Raw genomic sequence first — 24,505 nt, 5'->3', positions numbered from 1 at the left:
TGGGCTTGGTTCCTGACACAGGTTGTGATGGTGGGTCCTGAGTGGTCAGATTACTGGCACTGAATTGTTCTTTCCAGGATGCCTTCTTCTTAATGTCCCACAGCTCACGTTGACCAAATGTACCTGGAAACACTACATGTTAATCGTTCCGGACTTTAGTGGATATGCAATGTTATAATAATGCAGCATTTGCATGTCAGTATCACTAACATTCGTTATAATCAAAACTATGCACCTTACGGGACCTGGAACACGTTTCAAATTCTTCTATACCAGCAGAGGGGTTAAACAGATGGTAAAATCACTTATTTAAGTTATTATTACATGTTTAAGTAAGTCATGGCTCCTGTAATAAAAACCTATTTCAGACACGTCTGCATTGTCAAAGATTGAGATGCACTCAAGAAAACACTTGAGAGCTGTTCAGGCAGCCACTGTTTAGTAAATAACATGACACCCAAAACTTCCTCTATGGGTACACTAGAACAGCATGAAAAATGTTAGGGCAGCTCAAACTTATTTCTGTAAAGTTAATGTTTGCGCTACTTAATGCAACTTTCTACATGAGTTAAGATGTATTGCCTTTGTCTGCTTTGCACCAGCCTGAGGAATTCCCAGACATTTAGTAGCTGCACACAAGAAGACCTGAAGGAGGAGTGCTTCACTAATGTTGCTTAGAGTAGCCTGAAGCGCTAATTATTTTGTGTGAAATTCCCCTTTTTAGAAGTCATAAAACACGTGGAATGAGCATATATTGTTGTGGATACCCCAAACCTACCGATATATTCCCCCCGCATTGACCACAGCCTCACAGTGCAATCCAGGGATGAACTGACAACCAATCCATGCTCAATTACTGGAACCACTCTAGTTAAAAAATAAAGAACAAAGATGTAACGTTTCCAGTAATAATTAGTGTGTTAACGGAGACATACACGTTTGTTGGATAAACTACATTTGTTTCCCTTTTTAGTTGGTAGCCAAAGTGGAGAAATGGTCAACTGGACGGAGGGTAGGGATGCCAGATGGAGGTTTTATTTTCTGCCTTAAAATGTAAACTTGTGTCCTATATTATTTGAAAGTGCCTTCAAATGTAATAAATATCAGGAGTTCATGCAATCATCACTGGGACATTATGCTGGTTGCACATTTTTTTAGCACTCCATATTGTGCTGAAACATCTTTGAAGTGACCAATGCAATCATTGCTTCCGTTTTGTTATGGAAGTAAAAGATATACTAAGTGTACTTTATTTGGAAGGTCAGTGTATAAAGGAGGTAACTAGTAACAACTATCAATAATGTTACAATGTTCTCTGCTTAAAGAGAGTGATAGACATACTGAATGGACTTCATTATTCCATCTGTCTCCAAGTTACACTTCGTACATTAATATTTGTTAATAAAGCAGCAACCAAGAAGACTGACGACCGCAACACTGCTCCATGATGCTCTTTCAAAAGTCCAGCATTATTTTCAACTTGACAGCAAACAGACTTGACTAATAGTTGGGGCAAGGGTAGGCGCTACCTGGGAAGATTTTGGGACTTGTTATTTGGAAGTCCACAGTCCATATACAGTACAGACAAATGGGCTAATGAAGAGGAAAAGTGTGCCAGATTTCAAGAGCAAAAAATGGAGTTACATAAAGGGTAAAAAAAAAAAAAGCAAAGGCAATTTGTAACTCAATTGTGATCATTGGTGTGCCCTCCAGAGCAGTGGTTCCCAACCTTTTTTTGGTTAAGGAACCCCATGTGAAATTCTCAGGAACCCCCAACCCTCTCTAATAAGCGTGTCTGTGATCAGATGCATTGTGATCTCTTCTGTATTTGGTATAATTTTTAAATTACCTCAAAATTACAGGGAACCTTTTAGTGATGCTCGTGGAACCCTGGTTGAAAAAACACTGTTCTAGGGCAGGGGTGCGCAAAGTGGGGTGTGTGAGATTTTCAGAGGGGGGGGGGGGGGACTGTTACAGAGGCCCTGCACTTCCCTGATGGCATTTAAATTCAATGCCGGGGATCACGTGAGGCCTCTGTAAAACTCCCTTAACTTCCAGTGACGTGTCGGCATGGCAACCCCGTGTCATATGACCCCGTGGCGTCATTTGACTCTGGAGCCATGCAGGAAGGGGGGGAAGGGGAAGACCAGGCAGGCGGTTGCAGGAAGAAAAGTTTATGCACCCCTGCTCTAGGGGCTAGCACGCTCTAGGGCCTGCTCTAGGGGCTAGGTCCTTATGATGTCCAGTGAACATCATGCATTTTCTGTTTCTTCCTAGAGATGATTGTGATTACCGCTCTGAGAACTGCAGCCATAGTTGGAACATAAGAGGACCTTCTCTTCTGTTTTTCACTACCATGTGATCAACACAACAGATTATGTGGTCCTGGTTAATTATGGCACTCTGGAGCTGCGGTCATGTGGCATTAAAAGAGTTAATAAGGGCTGTATTTATGACACTCATTGTGGCAACAGCACACATTACCCTACAGGGCCTTCATAAGCATATTCTGTAGGCCAACATCTAGGGGTCTATTTACTAAAGTTTTCCAGCAGTAAAACAAGGGGAAAAGTCATGCGAAAAAAACAGCATCATATTTATCAAAGGAAAGGAATTTCATAGAAAGCAATAGGTTTTTTCCTTTGATAAATCCTGCAATTCTTTTGCACTGATTTTGCTCAGGTTTTGTAGTATGGAAAATTTAGGAAACAGCCCCCAAGGGCTAGATCCGTAAAACTATGTTTAATCCAGGCTCATAATGTCAGGTTAACTAGAACAAGAGCAGACGTTACGTTCCCCGAGTTAATATGTTATCCACAAAGCTAATTATATGCAAAAATAACGTCCAAATTACATCTCATTAGCATAACATTAACATCACGTTACTGTAGCATTACCTTGCGCCATCGTCTAATAGGCGGTTATACCAGTCCCTACTCCTATCTAGAAATAGGGCTTTTGCTGAAGTGGAGAGGAGAAAACAATAATGCTGGGAAGTAACGCTATACTATTTAAATGATGCCTAACTGGTGTTACACACATGCAGACACTGCAAAAGCCCAATTTCAGTATCTGGATGGAAGTAACTCCAAGTTTAGGTATAATTTAAATAATGTTAATTCTCACATTAACCTTAAAGGACTTTAGTGGATATGCGATGTTATGATAATGCCTCATTTACATAGCATTTGCATGTCAGTATCACTAACATCTGTTATAGTCAAATTGATGCACTTTACGGGACAAAACATGACTGCGATTTATGTTATTGTCTTTTGAAGATATACCGTTGGCCTTATCGTGGCTTTAAGTTAGGTTAACACAACGTTAAATGACTTAACAGAGCTTTGTGGATCTGGGCCATAGTACTTCCACTTCCACATAAAAAGCCTTAAAATTAAGCTGTTGGCAACATATTCTATCCAACATCACCAAGGCAAGAATGAATAAGGGATTTAAGTTTGTATTTATATGGTAACTACGTTGGAGGCAAGGAAATATACAATATTTGACTGGATCATCACAGAGCTCAAAATGAGTGACACGTTATTTACCTGGTAATATCGCACAGGTGCGCTCTCCAGCAGTGAAGCACTGTTTAGGGAAAGGTGCAGATAACAATGTGAATTACAGTGAGGCAGATGCAAAATGTCTTACAATGGATGAAGCGGTATTATGTTACGCTAATAAGTGACTGACAAGCAACACCGACCACATGTTTTATTACAGTACAATGTGAGAAACTCACAGGTCGGGGGCTGCTCCTCTGGCCCATGCAGTGCATATTCTGATATATTCCAAATGTAAACATTAAACAGCTGGTCCGCTGCACACAGAGTTGAATCATCTTCACTTATAGCCATATCGCTCACCAAAGAGTTATTGTTTGACTGCAAAAATAAGCGTAATAAATCAACATTATCAGCACAGTGCTCTGTAAGTCAAGGGAATTCAGAACTTACTGAAACAAGGCTACAGGTTAATACAATCGGACAGAGTCATCTCTACTAAAATAGGCAGGTTATACTGTACCTCAAAGAATGCAAATGGGCGTTGCCATAATGTTGACACTCAAAACAAGTGTCAATATTATTGACTATTGGGTGTCAGATTCCTGCTTGTGGTGTTATTAGGAGGAGCTATGGAGAAGTTTCCAGAGGCATATTTTATAATGAGATGCATCACATTGTGTAACTGGGTATGCCACTTTTTTTGTTCTCTTTTAGCAACAAAATACTTTACCAAGTCCTAGTTACTGTAACCTGCTCTGACAAAACAAGTGAAACAATGGTACATATATCACCTTGGTGAATACATGATCAACTAAAGAAAAATAGCTATTAGCTGCTATTTTTCCAAATATATGTAAACGTACCTAGCATAATGCTGGCTAATGCATTCTGGGGGCACTGGTGACCCACTTGAAAAATGTTTAATCCTGGGAAGAATATCTGTATAATGTAATATCCTTAAGGGATATAATACCAAAAATGTGAAGTCACCAATAGATTCAGTCACCGAGGGTAACAAGAAATGTCCATTGTAACTTTTTAGAGTGTGCAGGTCAGATCGCAGTGCGTTTCCAGTTCTAACTCCAAGCAATATCCCAGTTGTAAAATTGGGGCATCGATTTGCTACAATCTCATTCTACACTACAGTCAAAAAGCTCTTCCGGGGAGAAACTGAACACAAATGACCAATTGGCTAATACTAATTAAACACATCACTCAAATAGTACCCCAACTCTTTTATTTTGTTGTGACACTGAGTTTACCTGATAATCAATGCGGTTTTAAATGGTCAAATAAATCCTATCTGTTTATGTGTTGATTTAATATTTGCATCCCCTTGAGCAAGAAACAGTGAGAGTGGGGTAGGAAGAGTTACGGGAGAAGAGATAAGACACCTTTCACAGTAGGGCTTGACACCCACACCACTACAGCTTTCAATTACCAAAAAAACTGAGCATTAATATGGTACCCAAGGGTTAATATTTTGCCACTAGGAGATCTCTACCCACAAGAGTACAGATTGGCAGTGGGAATATAAAGGATCCATGTGGGTATAATTAGGGATCATGAGGGGAATCTGTAAAGAGCTTGAGAGCATTTACCTGTCCATGGTATCAAAGCCTGGACAGAATGCTTAGATAAAATGACTACCCACACAGACAGACCTAAAGTCCAAGCAGCAGAGGTCAGTAAACCTCTAGCAGTCCCCAGTAAAAGAGATGAAAGGTATGTCTGTCTTCTCTTTACTAAGATATCTCCCTTCGATCAAGCTTTAGATAAACTCTAAAAATCATGTACCTACATTGGTGCTTCTCCCTATACCCTCTTTTCAGCTTCCATATGTTCCTGCACTTATATGACACACTTAATTCAGTCTTCATTTCCTTTAAATGCCAGTTAACTCCTTTGAAGACTCACAAATATATCAAACAATACTTACACCTGCAAAGCTCCCAAAGACTTTGCCTCCTCCAAAAATATTCCAAAAAGTAATTTGGCCTGGAAAATATTTTACTTGTTAGTTACTTTGTATTTGAGATAAACATCTTAACTTTAGGTAAATAAATACATTGTAAATATTTTTGTTACTATGATTATTATTGCTAGTTTGGGATTGTTCAGTTAGTTTAAGCGTGTACTAAATTATAAAGTAACATGTGGCTGTATATCAAGCACCCATATGGAACATTAAAAATGATTGAATAGTTATTTGTAATAAGCAGTTCTTAAACCATTCACTTTCAGTCTCCCTAGTTTAGGAACCACTTATTAATGCATTACAAGGCAACAAACCTTAGTGTATTCATTTCAATAATTGCCTCCCCTTGAGTAAGAAACACTGGGAGTAGGCTATAAGGAGCAGTAGGAGAAGTTATGGGAGAAAACATTTGGGCCAAGTTTTACTAAGTGATTCTATTCCATAAAGCTGGGGTGCTCAACTCCAGTCCTCAACTCCCACCCCCCAAATATGTCAGGTTTTCAGGATATCCATGCTTCAGCACAGGTGGCTCAATCAGTCCCTTCAGTGTAGGTGGGTCAAACGTTCCTGCTGCAACACAGGTGGCCCAACCTAGAGGCTCAAGAGCCACCTGTGCTAAAGCTGGGATATCCTGAAAACCTGACCTGTTGGGTGGGCTTGAGGACTGGAGTTGAGCAACCCTTCCATAAGGCACCTTCTAGAGTATAGTTTGACACATTTCCCATCAGCCTCACCACTTTAGCTTTCAATTAACAAACTAATGGGGTACTTAAGAATGTATCTATTTCCACTAGAAGGTCTCTCCCCAGAAAACCTGGACAGAAAACCAACATAGAATTACTACCTATACAGACTGACCTAAAGTCCAAGCAGTCATTAAACCTCTATCAGTCCCCAACAAAAGTCGAGGACCTCTTGCCAGTGAATGTCATTTGGTGTTACATGTCATATGACACAGGGTGCTGGATTGTGCAACAAAAGTCTATGTTTAGAAAGTTCTGAGTGCTCCAATGGAATCGGTTATGTCTAATAACCTTAGTCTACATCATTAGCCAAGCTGGAAATACCCGGATCTAAAGCTACATTTGCATATAGTGGAAGATAGGCCATACCAAGCTCAGCTGGTTCTTACCTATGCAAGGATTACATATTTCTAAACATACAGAGATAGTCTAAGACAGAGATGTGTAAGGAATTGGGGGCCACGTCCCTTGCGGCGTGACCCCTCCTTACCCACTACCAGTACTGCAGCGGCTGCTGCCCCTGCCCCCCGTCGCTACCCATGCCGCTGCCCAGCACATACCTTGAACTCTGTCGCGGCCGACATCTTGGATTCTGGCGCTGGTGTTACAGAGCGCGCGCGTCCTTCTAGGATTTAGAGTGCGCGCATTATGCCTGTCTCCGCCCCCCCACTCGGCGTGGGAGTCTTCACCACGTCTCCAGCACTCTCAGCTGTGCTCTACTACTTCCTGGTCTCTCAGCCACTCACGAGCAGCTCCTCGAGATGCCCCTCGTCCGGATTTGTCATTGCCGCTTTAAATATCCTGCTTTGCTTTCACTTCATTGCTCTACATAGCTCCTTGCTACCTCTGTTGCCTGGAACATGTGTCGTGCGCTCTTGTGTTTATTCCTTACAGCTACTGACCCGGCTCGTCTGGATACCCCCTCTGGCTCCTGAATTCGGCTTTCCTACAGACTACTCTAACCTCTAAGACCCTTGGACTCTGCTACGGATTTTGACTATGGAACTTTCTATATCCTCGGACTCGGCAAGTACTTGACCATTCTTTATCTACATCCAGGCCTGGCCACGCTACTATGCCACATCCCGAACACGCCCCCTCTCCTGTCGGTGCGTATACTCTACATCCCACCTCAGTACAAGGGACTGGTCTGGTCTGCGGGCTGCACAGCGTGACAAGATGTTAGTAGTCATGAAGAAAAAAATTTTATTGGAGGCACACGACCTTACTTAACCGATTTCAATTTGGTTAGGATAAAATGAGTACTTCAGTATTAGGTGATACCTTTTTTTTATTTGGACGGACAATATATATTATAAGACAAGATTTCGACAGTTCTCCCTTCCTCTGGTCCAAATACTGATTTACAAAGATTCCTTAAGCTTAACAAATGTAAAAAAAAAAAGAAAGACAAGATGGCCATCTACAGCAGAGGATGCAGAGAAGGAATAAACAGACAGGGCAATAAATGAATGAAAAGGACAGTGAGACACAGGATCCTACATCCATCAGCAGTGTGCAGGGGGGTGGGGATACAGGGGGAGATGAGGTTAATTGTAGAATTAACAGAGAGGCAGGGAGAAACAATACAAAAAAATTATGGTAGGGAGTTAAAAAATTATGGTTTGAGTTCAAATGTTTTCCGTTCTTGAGTACTTATAAACATGCCATTGAGGATTTGAATTTTTATGGAATGATCTGGCTAGGTTATCTGGTTAGGATAAAAAAAACTTAGAAAAATAAACACATTGCTGCATACAGCAGCATTTTTGGACAATGTAAATCCCAGTGTTTGCCTTATATTCTGAGTTAAAGATGGGGATTTACCTCTTGGTCCACTGGCCACTAGAACAGCTGCTTCATCTTTCCGTTCATTCCTTGAGCAGATAAAAACAACTTTATTGATGATTAGGTCATCTGCAGGGGAAAAAAGAAAACGTACTTGAAAGAGCGTTCTCTGACCAATGGGGGGAAGAGCTGGGACAACAAGCCCAACTCTCCCAGGCCTGGCAGCACTCCAGCAGTGGGGGCCTGGCAGCTCACTGGCAGTGGCAGCGGCTCTCCGGCTCTCCAGCAGCAACCCAGCAATCGCCTCCCTCCTCTGGTCGGTGCTGGAAGTCGGGTCCAAATTCCACCAGACCGGAGGCGGGAGGTGCAGCACAGGAAGCCTCCTTGGTAAGGTGTGTGTGTGTGAGGAGGGGAAGAAAGAGATGGGTGAAAGCAAGAGAGATGGGAAGAAATGAGGGACAGGAGAGGGGAAGAGAGAAATGGGGGAAAGAGGGGTGGGAGTGTAAATTAAGCCGTCATTGATATTCTATTGTATGTAAAAAAGAATAAGTAATGAATAGAAACCTGGTCCATTTTCCAGCTTTTCACCTTCAGCAGTGTTAAGACGGCAGAAAATATTCCCAGATATCAGATTCCATACAAGGATTTCACCATCAAAACTGGCTGTAGCCACAAGGTTTGGAGGCATTGAGGCAACACACAGTATCTCTTCATTATGCCCATTCCTCTGTTTAATGCAGGGAAACACAATGGAGCAACAACACAAATCACTCAGAAGAAAATACATAATTGTGCTGGTAATCATACTAACATTACAACATTATTCTTTTTCTAATAACTACTGTAAATTACAGTAGAATGTACATATTCAGCTACAGAGAGAGGAGCTACTCTATGCCTACAGTATGTCTTGGGCAAATACAGCAGTATGGGCAAACCCCACACACCTGGAAATGTCTGTGTTTACAATATTTGCAGCTTAGAATGGCTTACACTGCAATCTTTTCATAAGCCCACAAAAAAAGAAAGAAAAACATTTGGAAATGCCTTTGTAACCCCCACACTCAGATGTGTGCTTTGGTATAGCAGCAATTCTTTTTCAAAATCAGGATTCTTCACAAGCTCAAATCTTGTAATCTGAATAGTACTGTGTATTATCTATTGGCCATTTAACATATATATTTTATCAAATTAAATATCTTCACACACGATACTACAATACAAAGACACAAAAAAACAATACATTATTATGCTTCTATACCATATTGTTGATCAAGGTAGTCTGTGGGTATTGAACATCTGATATATCTGCATCCTGTGAGACAGAGGAGCATGAGTGACTATTTATTATTACAAACATTAGGGAGGGTACAACATAGATTTGTTCCATTATTTAACAGGAACAGGCGCACTGATGCAATACCTGGCACCATAGCACTACTTTTGCAGTAGCAATTAGACCAAAGGGTGCTATACAATGCGAGACAGTCGGGAGAGTGAGAAGACACGGGTTGAAGACGGAATTCTAAGTCTAACACAGAAAATTAGCATTGTGCATTGTATAATGACAAGTAATAACAATCCACTTACCGGGAAAATATTGATCTGTCTGTCACAGCTAACAGATATTATATACCTTTAAAATGGTAAAACAGTATCACACGATTAAAAAACATTAACAAAAGCAGAATATATATATATATTATACTTTGGCTATTTTTAATAATTGTGTGGTCTGGAAACATCATGTACAAACAACACAGCCCAGCCCAGTAACTAAGGTTAAAAGCACCCGTGACACTTTGACCATTTTAATGTTTGTTTCTTAGTTTAAAGTTGCACTCCATCTAAATTGATGTTGTTTGCTTTTTACACATTTTGATAAGGTTGAGCACCTATGGTACAACCACCGATGTGTCTGGTAAATAAATCTTCTACAGAGTATTGTTACCAATATGACAAAATAGTATACTAATGGGCGCAGCTTTGTTTACACTGGGGTCTATAGCTTTGACATTTTTCTACATAGCTCAACAAGGTAAGAGCAAAAATGAACAAGTGTATCTTTGTCATGGAAAATCATTCTCACTTAAGTCAAGTGATGTGTTTGTTTCCAAGCATTAAAACAGAGAAAATAAGACATATTAGGGAAGGTTAATGTGACTTTACTTATCCCTGATTGGGACATAGGCAGTGAGAGAGAAAGATCCACTCACCTCCAGACTTGTAACCTTTATCCATCTAAATAAACAATAGTTCTATAGTGCGGGAAATCAGTCAGTGCTCAGAAATTTAAAGATAGACAGATAAAATAGATCCATAGATAGAAATAGAAAGATAAGAGAGAGCCTTGGTGAATAAATATAAGGGAGGGTGTATTTCCCTCCTCAGACCACTTAGAATGTACACACATTAACTATTGAACATCTTCCCAAAACATCCATACCGGTTATTATGAAGTTCTGCGTAAGTACAGTCACTAACTTCATCCGTCAAACTGGCTGGGAAATAGTTAAAAGAAAACAAAAAATATATATATAATCAGGAGGATACTGTTGGGTAGTTTGTGCCAATACATAGAAGGGGAAAAAATAAACCAACGTTGGCCCAACCTGTCCTACCTTGTATAAGAGTCTGTATGTAGCTGACAGAGCTTGGGCTGTAGTTCCATTTCTTCACACTTCCATCCCTGCCACCTGTCACCATTCTGAAAACAAAACCATTTACTCACTGATAAAAGTAATGACACTAATCCCGATTTTAAAAAAAGTTCTTCCTACGGTATCTGAAATGTTTGAGCAAAACTCTTTATTACAGTTTTTTATTACATGTATAGAATTACAAGTAAATGAATAAAATACAAAAATAAAAGATTGTACAATGATGCTAATACTGTAGTGTAATTTTCATGCTTGCAGAGCCTTAAAGATATTGAAAATTACAAATAAGGAAATTACCAAAAATTCAATCCATCTAGAGTGTAAGTAGCTATACAATATATGGCAAAGGTGCCAAAATCTAATTATTAACCCAAGTGGGCAGCGTGATGATGTAAGTTTCCCATTTAGGTAGACATCTGTCAGTTTCTGGTTCTTTGTCTAGAATAGAATCATATCTTTCTATTGACAATAACGTGAAGAGTTCTCTATCTAATTGGGATATTGTAGGATGTTTATAGGTATGAGGTGTGATTCCATTTTGTTTTTCACCTGAAAGATAATCTCATGCCATTTGTGGGCTGAACCCACATGTTACAACCTCAAAATCCAAGAATAAGGGCAAATGAAGAGCGTGCATAAGATACGGCACCAAAATTTCTTCACCTTTCTCTAATACCACAAATTATGTCAGATATCCAGATCACCTCTCTGACACACGTTCTCGGTTATTGTAAGCAAACGTGCAGGACAAATTACTACAAATGACATCACCAAAGTGGCAATATGATGACTTCCTGTTGTGTGTATATATATATATATATATATTTTTTTTTTTTTTATAAAGCATTCATACCATTTTTTATATATATACAAATTAATCGTTCCTGGCGCTAAACAATAGGTATAGCATTGCCAGGGATTAGCAGCATTGTCTAATTTAAAATGTCCATCATTCAAAGTGGCCACACAAGAGGATTCCTCGACTGTTATATGTCATTTCTCTCTGTTTATAGGTATGTGGTGTTAACCATTTCTCCTGCAAATAACATCTCCTTTTCCTGAAAATGTTACCGCTCGACTCCCAGTCGGCTATATAAAAATATAAATACTGTGCATGTATAACTCATACATTCTAATAAGAACGAATAAGTATAGTGGGCTAATTATACTATTTCATCTAAAATTCTGGGTGTAGCCTAATATCAGATTATATCTGCTATGATAATTGTACATAGAGAATGAGCCTCTGATTTAGCCACCTGTGCTGAAGCTGGGATATCCTGAAAACCTGACCTGTTGGGGGGGGGGGGGGGGGGAGCTTGATGACTCAAGATCTTGGTAATAAATCAGTCTAAACCATCTTCTCTATTTCGAAACAAAGGAGCCCCCCTTCTACATCCACAACACGAGCGTTCCTACCACTGTCCTTCCAACCAGTACTACTGTCCCTAATTAGCTTGTTCACAGTGATGGCTCTGATATAAATATCACGTTGCCTTGTCAGAAGAGGCTGGGTATGAATGAAACAGCTGAGCCTCTAATGACTTGGACCTATTATTTGTCTAAAAGGAGGATTAAAGGCTTGATAAAGAGACAGTTGGCAATTCTGCAGAGGATATATTTAATCATTAATCCTGCAATAGTGCATGTGCATAATTATAGGTTGTATGTTACATGACACTAAAGAAATACACTTATGTCAACGGCTCAATGTGATGTCACTAGGCGAGTACTCCGACAACTGACAACCCAAATATATTTTCTTTGGTAAAACGGATGAGTGCCGCTGAAATAGTTACAGTGTGTACAATTAGTTTACAATTGGAAACCCACAGTCAGGCATGCACACTTTTAGAAACTAGGTATCCTTCTTTTATTTTTCATATCCATTAAACCCCTTCCAGACATGTAGCGGCCATATAAGCAAAGCAGCACAGGTTTATACTTCCTATGTATAACAGAATGTCAGCATGTATGGGCCTGTGTGCATCTTAGTTGACGTGTGAGTGCGCATGCAAACCTGTGTGTATCCTTGTCTGTTTCCATGCTACAGCATCAGACACTGGCATTAGGGGTCAGCAACTGTTAATAGCAAAGGGCACCAATAATCCCTTTGATGCCACAGGGGCCAGCAAAGCATTGCTGTGCAATCTGTTCCTGATCTGTACCCCATGGCAGCAATGAGCTTAATACTTGTGCATACTAAATATTTCCCTTGTCTGACTCCCTTTCCCTCTCCTTCAATTTCTATATTTTTGCCTTTCCAACTGTTCCCATTGTATCCGGCATCAGTTCTCTACCTGGACCTACATCTAACTGCATCAAAACTCCCAGCTGCTTTTAAGATTTATTTTCTTCCACCTTTTTTCTTGATTGTAGGACATTTCAAGATGCCCATATTTAGGAAATGCAGCAGCCACCCACCTTCTTCCCATCTCGTCCTTCTTCTGCCTTTTGTAATGCACACTGCACTCTTGACCTTCGATTTCTGACATGTGCGCCCTTTTGTAATTTACTTAGCAGTACCCCATTTTAGATAACCGTCATTCTGACTTCTGATCTTCCTGTGGGTTATTCATTACACTGAGATAGTGCTAATCGGGGCACTCTCACGTGGAAAATTCCATTTAGTCCACACTATTTTTTCTGCCTAACTTAACTTTCCATTTTTCCTTCTATCCTGTATCCACATATTGTTCTCCATACACAACTCTCCATTCACCTGCACCTGCTGCTTCACCGGGGGCACACTGCTGCTGATTGACAATAAAAGCAGTGTCTATGGAAGTAGATCATAATATGAACACGGCCAGTTTTATCAATTGTGCACCCTTAAGCAATCACCTTTTTGCCGCGGCCCTCCTTCTCCAGCTTTGCAGCATCAAAGGACACCGCGACATCACGAGGCCTCAAATTACGCCGTGAAGCTAGAGGAGGAGGGTGGCGGTGGAGCAGCGGTCTTCTGAAGTCTTCTGGAGGCGGCGGGGTGTTTAGATGCGGGCCCCCCGATTTTGCCACCCTAGGCCCGGGCATAGTGGGCCTTTTGGGAAATACAGGCCTGAATATGTATGAATGCATATAAGACTAGGCTGAGTACACATGCTTGGGACATTTGTTCAGGACCTACCTGTTACCGCTGCTTTCCAAGGCTAGGCAAGTGACAGCTGAGCTTCCATGAGCTGCTCCGACTTCAGAAACAAGTTGTCCTGTGAGCAGGTCCCATGTTTTTATAACCTAGATGAAGGAGGCCATTCACTTTTACAGAAACGTAATGCATTTACAACATATACACATAATGCAGTTATATTTTGTGTACCCAACCACAACACACAAAGCACAACTAAACATACTCGATTAATTTCCGTCCAGGCATGGGAATAAGCACAAGTTTTAGCAAAGAAACAAAGGCACCGAGAGAAGAGAGCATCAGCACAGAGGGTAAGCCAAAGTGGGCAAAAAAGGTGGTAGTCTTGGATATGTTGGCTCCATAAGATGGGTAATGGCTATAACTTACTGAAGGTATGTCTTCGGGCACCTGGTTTAAGCAGTACGGTTCCCCAAAGAGGGCAATGTAAAGGACACAGTTCCATACTTACTAAGTGGTGCTACTCCATAAGATTCCTTTTGGTGCTGAAGACAACTTACTGCCAAGTAAAAGGAATGAGCATCTTCCGGCACTGGCGGAGTCTTATGCAGTAACACCACTTAGTAAATGTGGCTTGTAATGTTTTTTTATGTTTGAATGAGTTCATTAAGGAAGTTTGTACAGTATATGCAAGTTGCATTTGCTAAATAGTGTCAGCCACACAGCCAGAGACACAAGACGTTCTCCACACAACCAGAAACAGGAGACATTCTCCACACAACCAGAGACACAAGACATTCTCCACACAACTAGACACGAGACATTCTCCACACAGCCAGAGACACAAGACGTTCTCCACATAGCCAGAGACACAAGATGTTCTCCACATAGCCAGAGACACAAGATGTTCTCCACACAGAGAGACACGAGACGTTCTCCATATAGCCAGAGACACAAGATGTTCTCCACACAGAGACACGAGACGTTCCCACACAACCAGAGACACAAGAAGTTCCCCACACAGCCAGAGACATGAGACGTTCTCCACACAGACAGATACACGAGACGTTCCTCACACAGCCAGAGACACGAGACGCTCCCCACACAGCCAGAGACATCATACAGCCAGACACGAGACATTCCTCACACAGCCAGAGACCCAAGACGTTCCCCAGATCTCCTGCTCTCACAAGGATGTTTACACTTGAAACTTCCTGCAGTCCCACTTACTACCCAAGTAAAATAATCCTTATACTAAGTTTAATTGTAGATTCATGGGTGATTGATGGTTTATTTTGTTATTAAAGAAATGTGCATTCATTTTTTCCCAAACCCCAGGCTTGGCATTTCAATCATTACAGATTGGATTGCAACTACTTGTTTTGTTCTGGTAGCTGGGATATAGCATCATGGAAATGTCATCTTTTGGAACAGCTCAACAGTTAATATGTAACACCTGCTGACTTGATTAATACAGATGCAGCGGCCGTTATTCGAACAAATCACGGCGCCGTTTTCGTGTGCTCTGCTGTATTCCACATGGCATTAACGCCGCCAATCGCCCCAGGCACACGTGTTTATCACGGTTACTTTGTTTGAATTTCATGGATTGTGTGCAATTAAATGCAATGAAATGAATGAATTGTAATGTGTACAGTACTGTGCTACTGTGTCAATTTCAGGTGTTTAAAAAACAGAACACTAAAATGCCATTTTCTGCACTCGCGTCTTACGGCGATACGGTTGGAAGAAATCCCGCGCCATGACATTGGTATTCCGAGGTATACAACTCGTGAAGTGTTCGAATAACGTCCGCTGCATCTGTATCTACTTCCAATTGACCCTTTCATTCATTGAGGCACAGTACATTGGATCAGATCTAATGTAGTGTAAAGAAAAGACTCCTTCTCGCGCACTCTTCGACCCCTCAGTTTTAGTGATGATTTGTAGTGAGAAATTATTGATGAAAAAACATTAAAAAAAAGTAACCTTTGTTTAATATCATAAAGTTAAAAAAATATAGTTCTATTGAGAATTCAAATAAAATTATACAAATTGTGCTAGTCTCAGAATATCCTGTACCAGCTTTGTTGTATTAGCAGATAGATGCTAACCCTATTTCTCATCGAGGAAGAATATATACCTTGTTTCAAAGGCATTTATTGTTAATGAGATTGTATTTTAATTTTCAGTATCTCCCCTTTATTTTTCCTCTGTAACAACTTGCTATCATTAGACAACCTTAGATACATAAATAAATAATGCCATCTTCTATAAAACCTCCACAATCTTTACTCTTGAAATTCCTACCATTCAGGATCAATATCATTCCTACTACAGCTGCTGGAGGATCGCAATTCTCATTGTGCAGAGAGAGACACACACAAAAAGACAGACACAGACATAAACGTTTGGAGAAGGAGGCTTAGGCTGCGCTTATAGTGCCTGACAACAGCGATGCGATGTCGCTCCAAAACAAATGCTTTGTCACCGTCGCAAGCGCTTATAGTAAGCGCGACGCGACAGGAGCGCCGTCGCGACCAAAAATTTGGTAGCCGATCAAATTTGATTTTTCAGAGGCTGTCGCCACATGACAGCCTCTGAACCAATCAATGGCCAGGTCGCTAGCGACGTCACTGCAAAGCGAAATTCAACTTTCGCGGGTGGTGACGGCGATGGGTGACATCATGCGTCGCCGTCGCGGGCACTATACGTGTGGCCTTAAGGAAGATGCTATGCAGAAGACACTATATGGACATGATGCAGCAATAGCGCAAATTATGGGAGATTGTGTGAATTTCCATATAATGTGGTTTGGTTGCAAAAACACTTTAATAAATAAAGCAGCATGGCAGACGCATTCTGCACCACGCAGTCTTCAGATAGTCGCTGAGTAAATCTAGCCTAGAATGAGGAGTGGTAGAGATTACAGTAAGTAGAAGCACAGGGAGCATGTGATGGACATTAATAAGCTTTGAATATTTGGATAACCATTTGTATTTACTGAGGACAATGTATTGCAGGCAAAGGGGTTGATGTTGGTCAAAAGTGTATACATTTGTAGATTTCAAAGATATTCCATAAAAGGATGAAATGAGCATACAGCAGCTTTTATAACTTGTTTATAAAAGAATTTGCCAGGAGCAGAACACGGCCTTAGAGGAATGTCAGATGCAGCCATAAGATGTAACACTGCACAAGGCATTACTGCCTATGTAATTCACCCCTGTGACTGGCTTAAGGTCTGGAGTTTGCAGGGGCCAGTAGCGCCCCAAAGGTTGAAGTAGTCGGGCGGATTGTCCTTACCTGAGGTATCATGTGATGTCACGTTGTCACGGCAACACATCGTGTGCCATCAAGTTGTCATGGCAACATATGACGTTGCGGTGTCATTTGATGGGTTGCCACGATAATGCAACGCTACAGGAGGAGAGCTGTTCCGGAGAAGGTAAGACTCCTTGTAACAGGGACTTCTCTCTGTTAAAGCAACTTGCCTCTAATCCAGCAGTGTGCTGGTTAATTGCTGGTGTGCAATCAACCAACTCCACCTGCCTAATCACAGCTCTGTCAGAAAAAGCCTGTTCTGAGACACAGAAGAGGATTCCTTAGTCTCACAATTGGAGGCTGAAATAAGGAAGGACAGACATATTTTCTTAGTCCACACTGGACTAACCAGAGGAACAGATGTATTGAGCTGCAGAAGGACTGGACTGTATGCTGATAGCAAAACAAGGGGACCAGACCTCTATACCTGGTCAGACATTGCCTTAGCACACAAAGGTGCTGACCCAGAAGAGCAGAGAGGCTTCCCCTACAGCTACAAGAGACAGATAAGACTTTCTTTTTGGACTGTTATATATCTGTATAAATGTATGTATATTTGGGGCTGGTAATTAGCTTCGCTAACCACCCAGTTAGAGAGGGCTAGACTACATGTGTAGATATTCTCCAAAGTGGAGTAGGTTTTCTTTTGCTTCATTTAAATATTTTGCTGTGTTAAAGGGACAGGCGCAATAAAGCCTAATTTTAGTTTCACTTTAAACGGTCTCCATTGCGTACCTCTGAACACGTCTCTTACACTCCTCTTTCACCACAACACAGACACACATACACACTTACTTTGGGGAAAGGAGCTGTTCTCCTGGTCCGGGGACACCCCTGCTCCCTCCTCCAGTCGAGCGGCCGGGTAGAAGTTGTATCCCGGCGCCAACAGGAGAAGGGAGACTTGCGGCCGAATCTACGTCTGACAATCTGTTTATCTAAATTTACTCGTCAATTGGACCATAGGCCAAGGCCTGATATTTCTCAGCCACATTACTTACAGATCCTTCTGAGCAGCTCACAACCTGCTGGAAGCACTGGTTATACTGACAGCAGGTGACAGGCTTGTTGTGGGACACAGTTGAGAGGCCAAGTTGTGGGGCACTGGAAAAGCAATCAAAAAGAGAGGTTGAATACAATCAGAGATTGCTTCAAAATAATTTGTCACTCATGCAAGGGCTTATTTCCGTGTCTACATTGATAATGCAGCACAACATCCTCCAATGGAATAGCCAATAGGATATGATAATAGCCACAATGGATTAGTGCTTGACACTAAAGGCAGCTATTAGTATGGCTGCTGACAAAAAAAGCTGTGCATTTGTAAAAACAAGCTTTAAACAGCAAGGTCACACTAAAGTTAAGTCAACAAACTTAGAATGTATCCAATATGTCTTAAACCATTTTGCTGCCAAATGGGGTGGTTTAAGGTTAATTGATAAAATAGAGCAGATTGAGCTCTCGTGACTGGTGTCACTCCCTCAGAGGTATTCATGGTACTGTACTTCTTTTTATCTTACATTTATCTGTATCTTACATCTATGTTTGATTTGCTGTGTTTTACTCATTATTAAGTTGATGTAAAACCTACAACCTACATCCCAATTACTGTACGAAAGCTTGTGCAAACTTGTTCATTTGTCAAAATCCAAACCTGTATCTGCCATAATGTATTACAAAAGCCTCGTGCATGCCACGGTATAGGAAAAATAATTGTAGGAAACTGTAAAAATCGGGGCATTTTTAATGCTAGCGCTCTTTCCTTGTGCCAGATTGATAGTCCCCATATTTAAACTAAATAAAAATAGATCATTTATAAAGCTTTTCTAAAAGAAAACTAACAGTATCCGATGTAACAAAAAGGTTATTATGGAGTCAGAAGATAAAATAAAAAAAGATAAATGATCGAGGAATAAAATGGATGTAAAGGAGGGAATACCGTGTTATCATTAAACATAATACAAGAAGTCTGGCGCTTAAAACACTTTTTGCGTAACAAATTATAGGAATGGTTTTATCACAGTGCACCTCTTGGTAACAGGAGGTGAAAAGAAAAAATTGAAATTTACGTCAGGCAATTCCATCATCTCTTTGCTGAGGCAGCGATGGAGTAATCAGCTGAGCAGTATGAGTGTTATCACAATGAGTGCAGCGCTCACTTGTCTTGGAGCTGTAAGGCAGCGAGAGAATCAGTTGCAATGAAGAGGGTCTTGAGCTGCGGTGAGAAGCAGCATGCGGCTAACTCTCCTCTGATCCGACTGGCTTTGGGTATCACACTAATCAGACACGTGTGATCTTCAATGTCCCAAACCTGTTATCGAGAAAGAATTGTTTCGTAGCTTTTCAAAAGGCTAACCGAGACTAGCTCAACAAATACCACAGCCCCAGTAAATAAAGGCTCATAACTTGACGTTAACGCTCTCTCCTTTTTCAGGGTATGGGTGTAACACCAAGTTTAGGTATGACTGAACTAACGTAGCATTAAGTCCCCACTTTAACCTTAACAAACTTTAGTTTATATGCAATGTTGAGGCGACATCTCTTTTACATATAATTATCATTAAAGGCCGGTAATGCTCAAGGTGATTTTAAGTTAGGTTAATGCCACATTAAGTCATCTAGCAAAAGAGCTTTGTGGATCTGTGCCTTATATTCTTACGTCATATACATATATATTTGCAATGGAAATAAAGTGCGTTGCATGCTCCTCTGGCCAAGATGGGGTAAAAAGATAGAGGCAATGCTTATGTTCCCAGAAAACTAAGAACTAGCCTCCCAAACCATGACATGACAAAATAAGAGCTTGTTACCATTACGGTGCTATCTGTAGACACAGAGTATATCTTCGTGTTTTCATCTGCAATGCATAGGAAGGCGATCGGGGAGAGGTGTCCACGCAATAAACCAATGGGCCATCTAAAGAGAATGAGCCATACAGTATATGTATTATAAAATACCAACTAGACTAAATACACAACCATATTCACAATTAGAAGCCTGTTCAATAATAGAGCCTAAGTGAAAACAAAGGGAAGCGCACCCCGCTTCTCATAATGTATATAATGTGTAGGAGATAAAGAAAAGTCTCCCATAGATATAATGAATACTTTGTGACATTCAAATGATCAACATTGGTTATTGTTTTATCATTTGGAAATGCTACAGTGCATGTAAATAGAAAAATAAGAATATCAACGCTTCAGTTTAGAGATGGTTTATGACACATTGATGCACAAAGAAAAAAATAAGTGACATTTGTAGATACATTACCATGATTTATTACAGCCAGTCTGTTATACATATAATACTAAAACATACTTTGAAAACCTATATTGGCTGTTAACCCCTTAATTACCTCCAAAATAATGAAGGGATGAACCCCTCCTCGCAACTCTCCCGGGAGGCCTAAACTCCCACCCTGGGGAAATTACAAGCTTCATCCACCCCTTCTACCACCAACAAACTAGTTACTGCTATTTAACCTCTTCATTACCTTAGCGGTTAGCCACTAAGGTAATAAAGATGTATTCCTCCGAAAGAAGAAAAAACTGTGAAGGACGCAATTCAAATAAATAAATATGTTTTAATAATTGGATGACTCTTTTTCATTTAATTTTTATTCATTCACATACTACATACCATAATAGAACAATGATATAAAGCACACAGTAGAAGGCAAAAGAATATTTGCAGGGTGCAACGGACTACGGAGGACCCAATACCTCCAATATACAATATAAATAACACAAAGCCCAGCACACACTGTCTTTAGATAATAGAACAAATGAAAAGGGATAATGCCAAGAAGAAATGTAATGACATTTAATATGTAACACAAACCACCAGTATAAGAACCACACCCACTACATCAAAAATTGATAACATGCAATAATAAAACAGGCAAAAACAGAGGGAATAATGGAGGGGGGAGAGGGCAGTGAATAAGGTACAAACACAGTAGGGTCAAGACAACACATAGGTGGGTACAAACAATGGGGAAGCAGCAGGGGGGCAACATAACGTTTCGGGGAACACCCCTTCGTCAGGCCCATTCCCCCTCCAATGGAACAGAGGGGTACTTCCCCTGTTCCCCAGACCCACAATAAAAACGTCAAGTCCCACAAAGAGACTGAATAACCCCCACACACGTGTATTCAGTCTCTTTGTGGGACTTGACGTTTTTATTGTGGGTCTGGGGAACAGGGAAGTACCCCTCTGTTCCATTGGAGAGAGGGGGAACGGGCCTGACGAAGCGGTGTTCCCCGAAACGTTGCCCCCCTGCTGCTTCCCCATTGTTTGTACCCACCTATGTGTTGTCTTGACCCTACTGTGTTTGTACCTTATTCACTGCCCTCTCCCCCTCCATTATTCCCTCTGTTGTTGCCTGTTTTATTATTGCATGTTATCAATTTTTGATGTAGTGGGTGTGGTTCTTATACTGGTGGTTTGTGTTACATATTAAATGTCATTACATTTCTTCCTGGCATTATCCCTTTTCATTTGTTCTATTATCTAAAGACAGTGTGTGCTGGGCTTTGTGTTATTTATACTACATACAGCTAAACCCCGTTATAACGCGGGTCTCGGGGTCCACCCCGAGACCACCGCGTTACTAACGGGGTCGCGAGAAAAAAAAATGGCCGCCGCGCTTTAGCGCATATTCATCCCGCGGGACAGGAGATGGGAGCGGGCATGTCCCTCCGCTCCCCGCTTCCCCCTGTCACCGCGGGACAGGCCGCGGGGCAGGAGATGGGAGCGGGGATGTCTCCTGTCCCCGCTTCCCCCTGTCACCTCGGGACAGGCCGCGGGGCAGGAGATGGGAGCGGGGATGTCCCTCCTGTCCCCGCTTCCCCCTGTCACCTCGGGACAGGCCGCGGGGCAGGAGATGGGAGCGGGGATGTCCCTCCTGTCCCCGCTTCACCCTGTCACCGCGGGACAGGCCGCGGGGCAGGAGATGGGAGCGGGGATGTCCCTCCTGTCCCCGCTTCCCCCTGTCACCTCGGGACAGGCCGCGGGGCAGGAGATGGGAGCGGGGATGTCCCTCCTGTCCCCGCTTCACCCTGTCACCGCGGGACAGGCCGCGGGGCAGGAGATGGGAGTGGGGATGTCCCTCAGGTCGCCGCTTACCTCAGAACCATGCTGCCTGCATGGAGGTTGTAGCGGGGGGTTTCTTCTCCCCACCGCTGTCCCCGGTGCTCCCGCTGCCTGCGCGGGAGGAGGGGGGGGAGCGGGTGGTGGTGCTGGTCGCGGCCCGTCTGTGTAGAGTGAGAGAGTGTGTGTGTATGTATATATGGGAGAGAAAGTGTGTGTGTGTATATGGGTGTGTGAGTGTGGGTAAGTGTCTGAGTGTGTGTGTAAGTGTGTGTGAGTGTGTGTGAGTGTCTGTGAGTGTGTGAGTGTCTGTGAGTGTCTGTGAGTGTGTGTGAGTGTCTGTGAGTGTCTGTGAGTGTCTAAGTGTGTGTAAGTGTGTGTAAGTGTGTGTGAGTGTGTGTGAGTGTCTGTGAGTGTGTAAGTGTGTGTGAGTGTGTGTGAGTGTGTGTGAGTGTCTAAGTGTGTGTAAGTGTGTGTGTAAGTGTGTGTGTGTGTGTGTGTGTGTGTGTGTGTGAGTGTGTGTGAGTGTCTGTAAGTGTGCGTGAGTGTGCGTAAGTGTGTGTGAGTGTGCGTGAGTGTGGTCAGTGTGTGTGCAGTGTGTCAGTGTGAGCAATGAGCAGTGTGTGTGCAGTGTGTGTGCAGTGTGGCAGTGAGCAATGAGCAGTGTGTGTGCAGTGAGTGTGTGCAGTGTGTCAGTGTGAGCAATGAGCAGTGTGTGTGCAGTGTGCAGTGTGTGTGCAGTGTGGCAGTGTGAGCAATGAGCAGTGTGTGCGCAGTGAGTGTGTGCAGTGTGCAAAAAAAAAATGTAAAAAAAAAATTTAAAAATTTTTTTTTTTTTTTTTTTTTTTTTTTTTAAAAACGGGAGCCACGGGAAAACCGCGTTATAACCGAATCGCGGTATAACGAGGCGCGTTATAACGGGGTTTAGCTGTACCATGTTCTACATATACCATTAATTTTTATTTATTTAATTGGGGAGACAACAAACATAACTGTATATTGTGATTATTAATAAGGTTTATATTGTTGATTTTAATGTGTTTTAACAAATTGATTATTAAACATTAGCAATTATTTAACCATGTAGATTGTGTTTCATATCAACCATACTATTGATCTATTGATCTTGGATTATTTAATCAGATCTGGGATTGACTAATTAGATATAGTCTTGATCCCTATGCAGCACAGAAATATGGTGCATATGGGCTACAGAGCCAAGAAACAGTTTATACTATGAACTGATTAGTAAGGTTAAAACATCTCAAACTTGAGATCAAAGAGAGAGATATATATAAAAAAGAAAAAATAGAAGAAAGGAGAAGAAAACATAATGTTTAATTAAATGGTTCCTTAAATGTTCATTTATTCTATCCACTGATGTTATGATTAGAAATGAATTCATTTATATCAATTATGGTTAAACATGAATAACGATAAATAATAATATATAGAAAAAAGGTTTTAAATGTTATTATACATTCTTAACCACTGATAGTTATTTTGTCCCTTTGCCTATATAATCATTAAATAGCCATTAAGATTTTGTATATTGATGGATCAATTAGTGAGTACACTATATATACTTGGGCACTAAGAGATGCAGACCCATCCCTGAGGAATCCACAATACGTGGGGAAACGCGTTGGAGGAGCTGTAGCAGGCACAGATTGAGGCTATTCTCTGTGTTCACCCTTTGCCTGCGCTAAGCAAGAGATTTTGTGAGCTGAAGCAAGTGGCTGGATCGCTGACGGGGACGCACTACTTCCGGGTTAGTGACGTCAGGCCCGGAAGGAGCTGGGTGCTACTGCATCGTCAAAGACGCTAAATCATGACACAGTGTAATATGTCATGTGTTGTTGTTCATCTGAGGTTGTATTTACCTAATTTTAAGACCTACTAAGAAACAGATGATTGTTATTATGTCCTGATATGTAAAACCATGGAATTCAAAGAGGGTGTACTTTCTTTTTGACACTACTGTATATGCTTTGTGCACATTAAATGAGCTGAGACAATGTTCTCACAGGCCACTGGGGCTACCAACTTGGTGCCAGTAGGTCGGATAGGACATCAGAGATGAAAGCCACAGAGGATGTCCGAGGTGTCAAAACCATTTGGGCAGGAGGGAAGAGAAAGTACCCACGTCCTGGGATGAATGGAAGTTCTCCGAATTTCCATTTGCTCTACCAGATTGAAAAAGAGACACGTGAAAACTCAGAAAGCTATTTCTATTTTCCCGTATTCATCTGTGTAATATTCTTCTTATATTATGGTATTTTTACACCACTGTATTCCCATTGCAGAGCACTGTGGACTACGTTGTT

At 41.5% G+C, this 24,505-nt stretch overlaps 1 protein-coding gene across 2 annotated transcripts in view; it reads right to left on the bottom strand.

The window, feature by feature from the left end:
- Positions 1 to 24,505, bottom strand: part of LOC142503348 (cilia- and flagella-associated protein 337-like) — a 75,062-nt gene that overhangs the window by 23,935 nt on the left and 26,622 nt on the right. The window contains exons 9-23 of one of the 2 annotated variants that reach the window (XM_075615503.1): positions 19,898 to 20,003; positions 19,247 to 19,398; positions 18,089 to 18,191; positions 13,809 to 13,915; positions 10,643 to 10,728; positions 10,468 to 10,522; positions 9,612 to 9,657; positions 9,283 to 9,336; positions 8,586 to 8,748; positions 8,061 to 8,150; positions 5,452 to 5,510; positions 3,749 to 3,890; positions 3,555 to 3,594; positions 779 to 867; positions 1 to 132 (exon numbers count right to left, since the gene is read on the bottom strand). The exon at positions 1 to 132 is cut by the window's left edge and continues 41 nt beyond it. In XM_075615503.1, the coding sequence (XP_075471618.1) occupies positions 1 to 132; positions 779 to 867; positions 3,555 to 3,594; positions 3,749 to 3,890; positions 5,452 to 5,510; positions 8,061 to 8,150; positions 8,586 to 8,748; positions 9,283 to 9,336; positions 9,612 to 9,657; positions 10,468 to 10,522; positions 10,643 to 10,728; positions 13,809 to 13,915; positions 18,089 to 18,191; positions 19,247 to 19,398; positions 19,898 to 20,003 (1,424 nt within the window). The remainder of the gene's footprint in view (positions 133 to 778; positions 868 to 3,554; positions 3,595 to 3,748; positions 3,891 to 5,451; positions 5,511 to 8,060; positions 8,151 to 8,585; positions 8,749 to 9,282; positions 9,337 to 9,611; positions 9,658 to 10,467; positions 10,523 to 10,642; positions 10,729 to 13,808; positions 13,916 to 18,088; positions 18,192 to 19,246; positions 19,399 to 19,897; positions 20,004 to 24,505) is intronic. The other variant, XM_075615506.1, reaches the window with a different exon arrangement.

This window comes from Ascaphus truei, chromosome 1 (assembly GCF_040206685.1).
Source record: "Ascaphus truei isolate aAscTru1 chromosome 1, aAscTru1.hap1, whole genome shotgun sequence".
NCBI classification, from domain to species: domain Eukaryota; kingdom Metazoa; phylum Chordata; class Amphibia; order Anura; family Ascaphidae; genus Ascaphus; species Ascaphus truei.
Note: the sequence above shows the minus strand (reverse complement) of the source record. Positions and strands in the feature narration are given on the sequence as shown.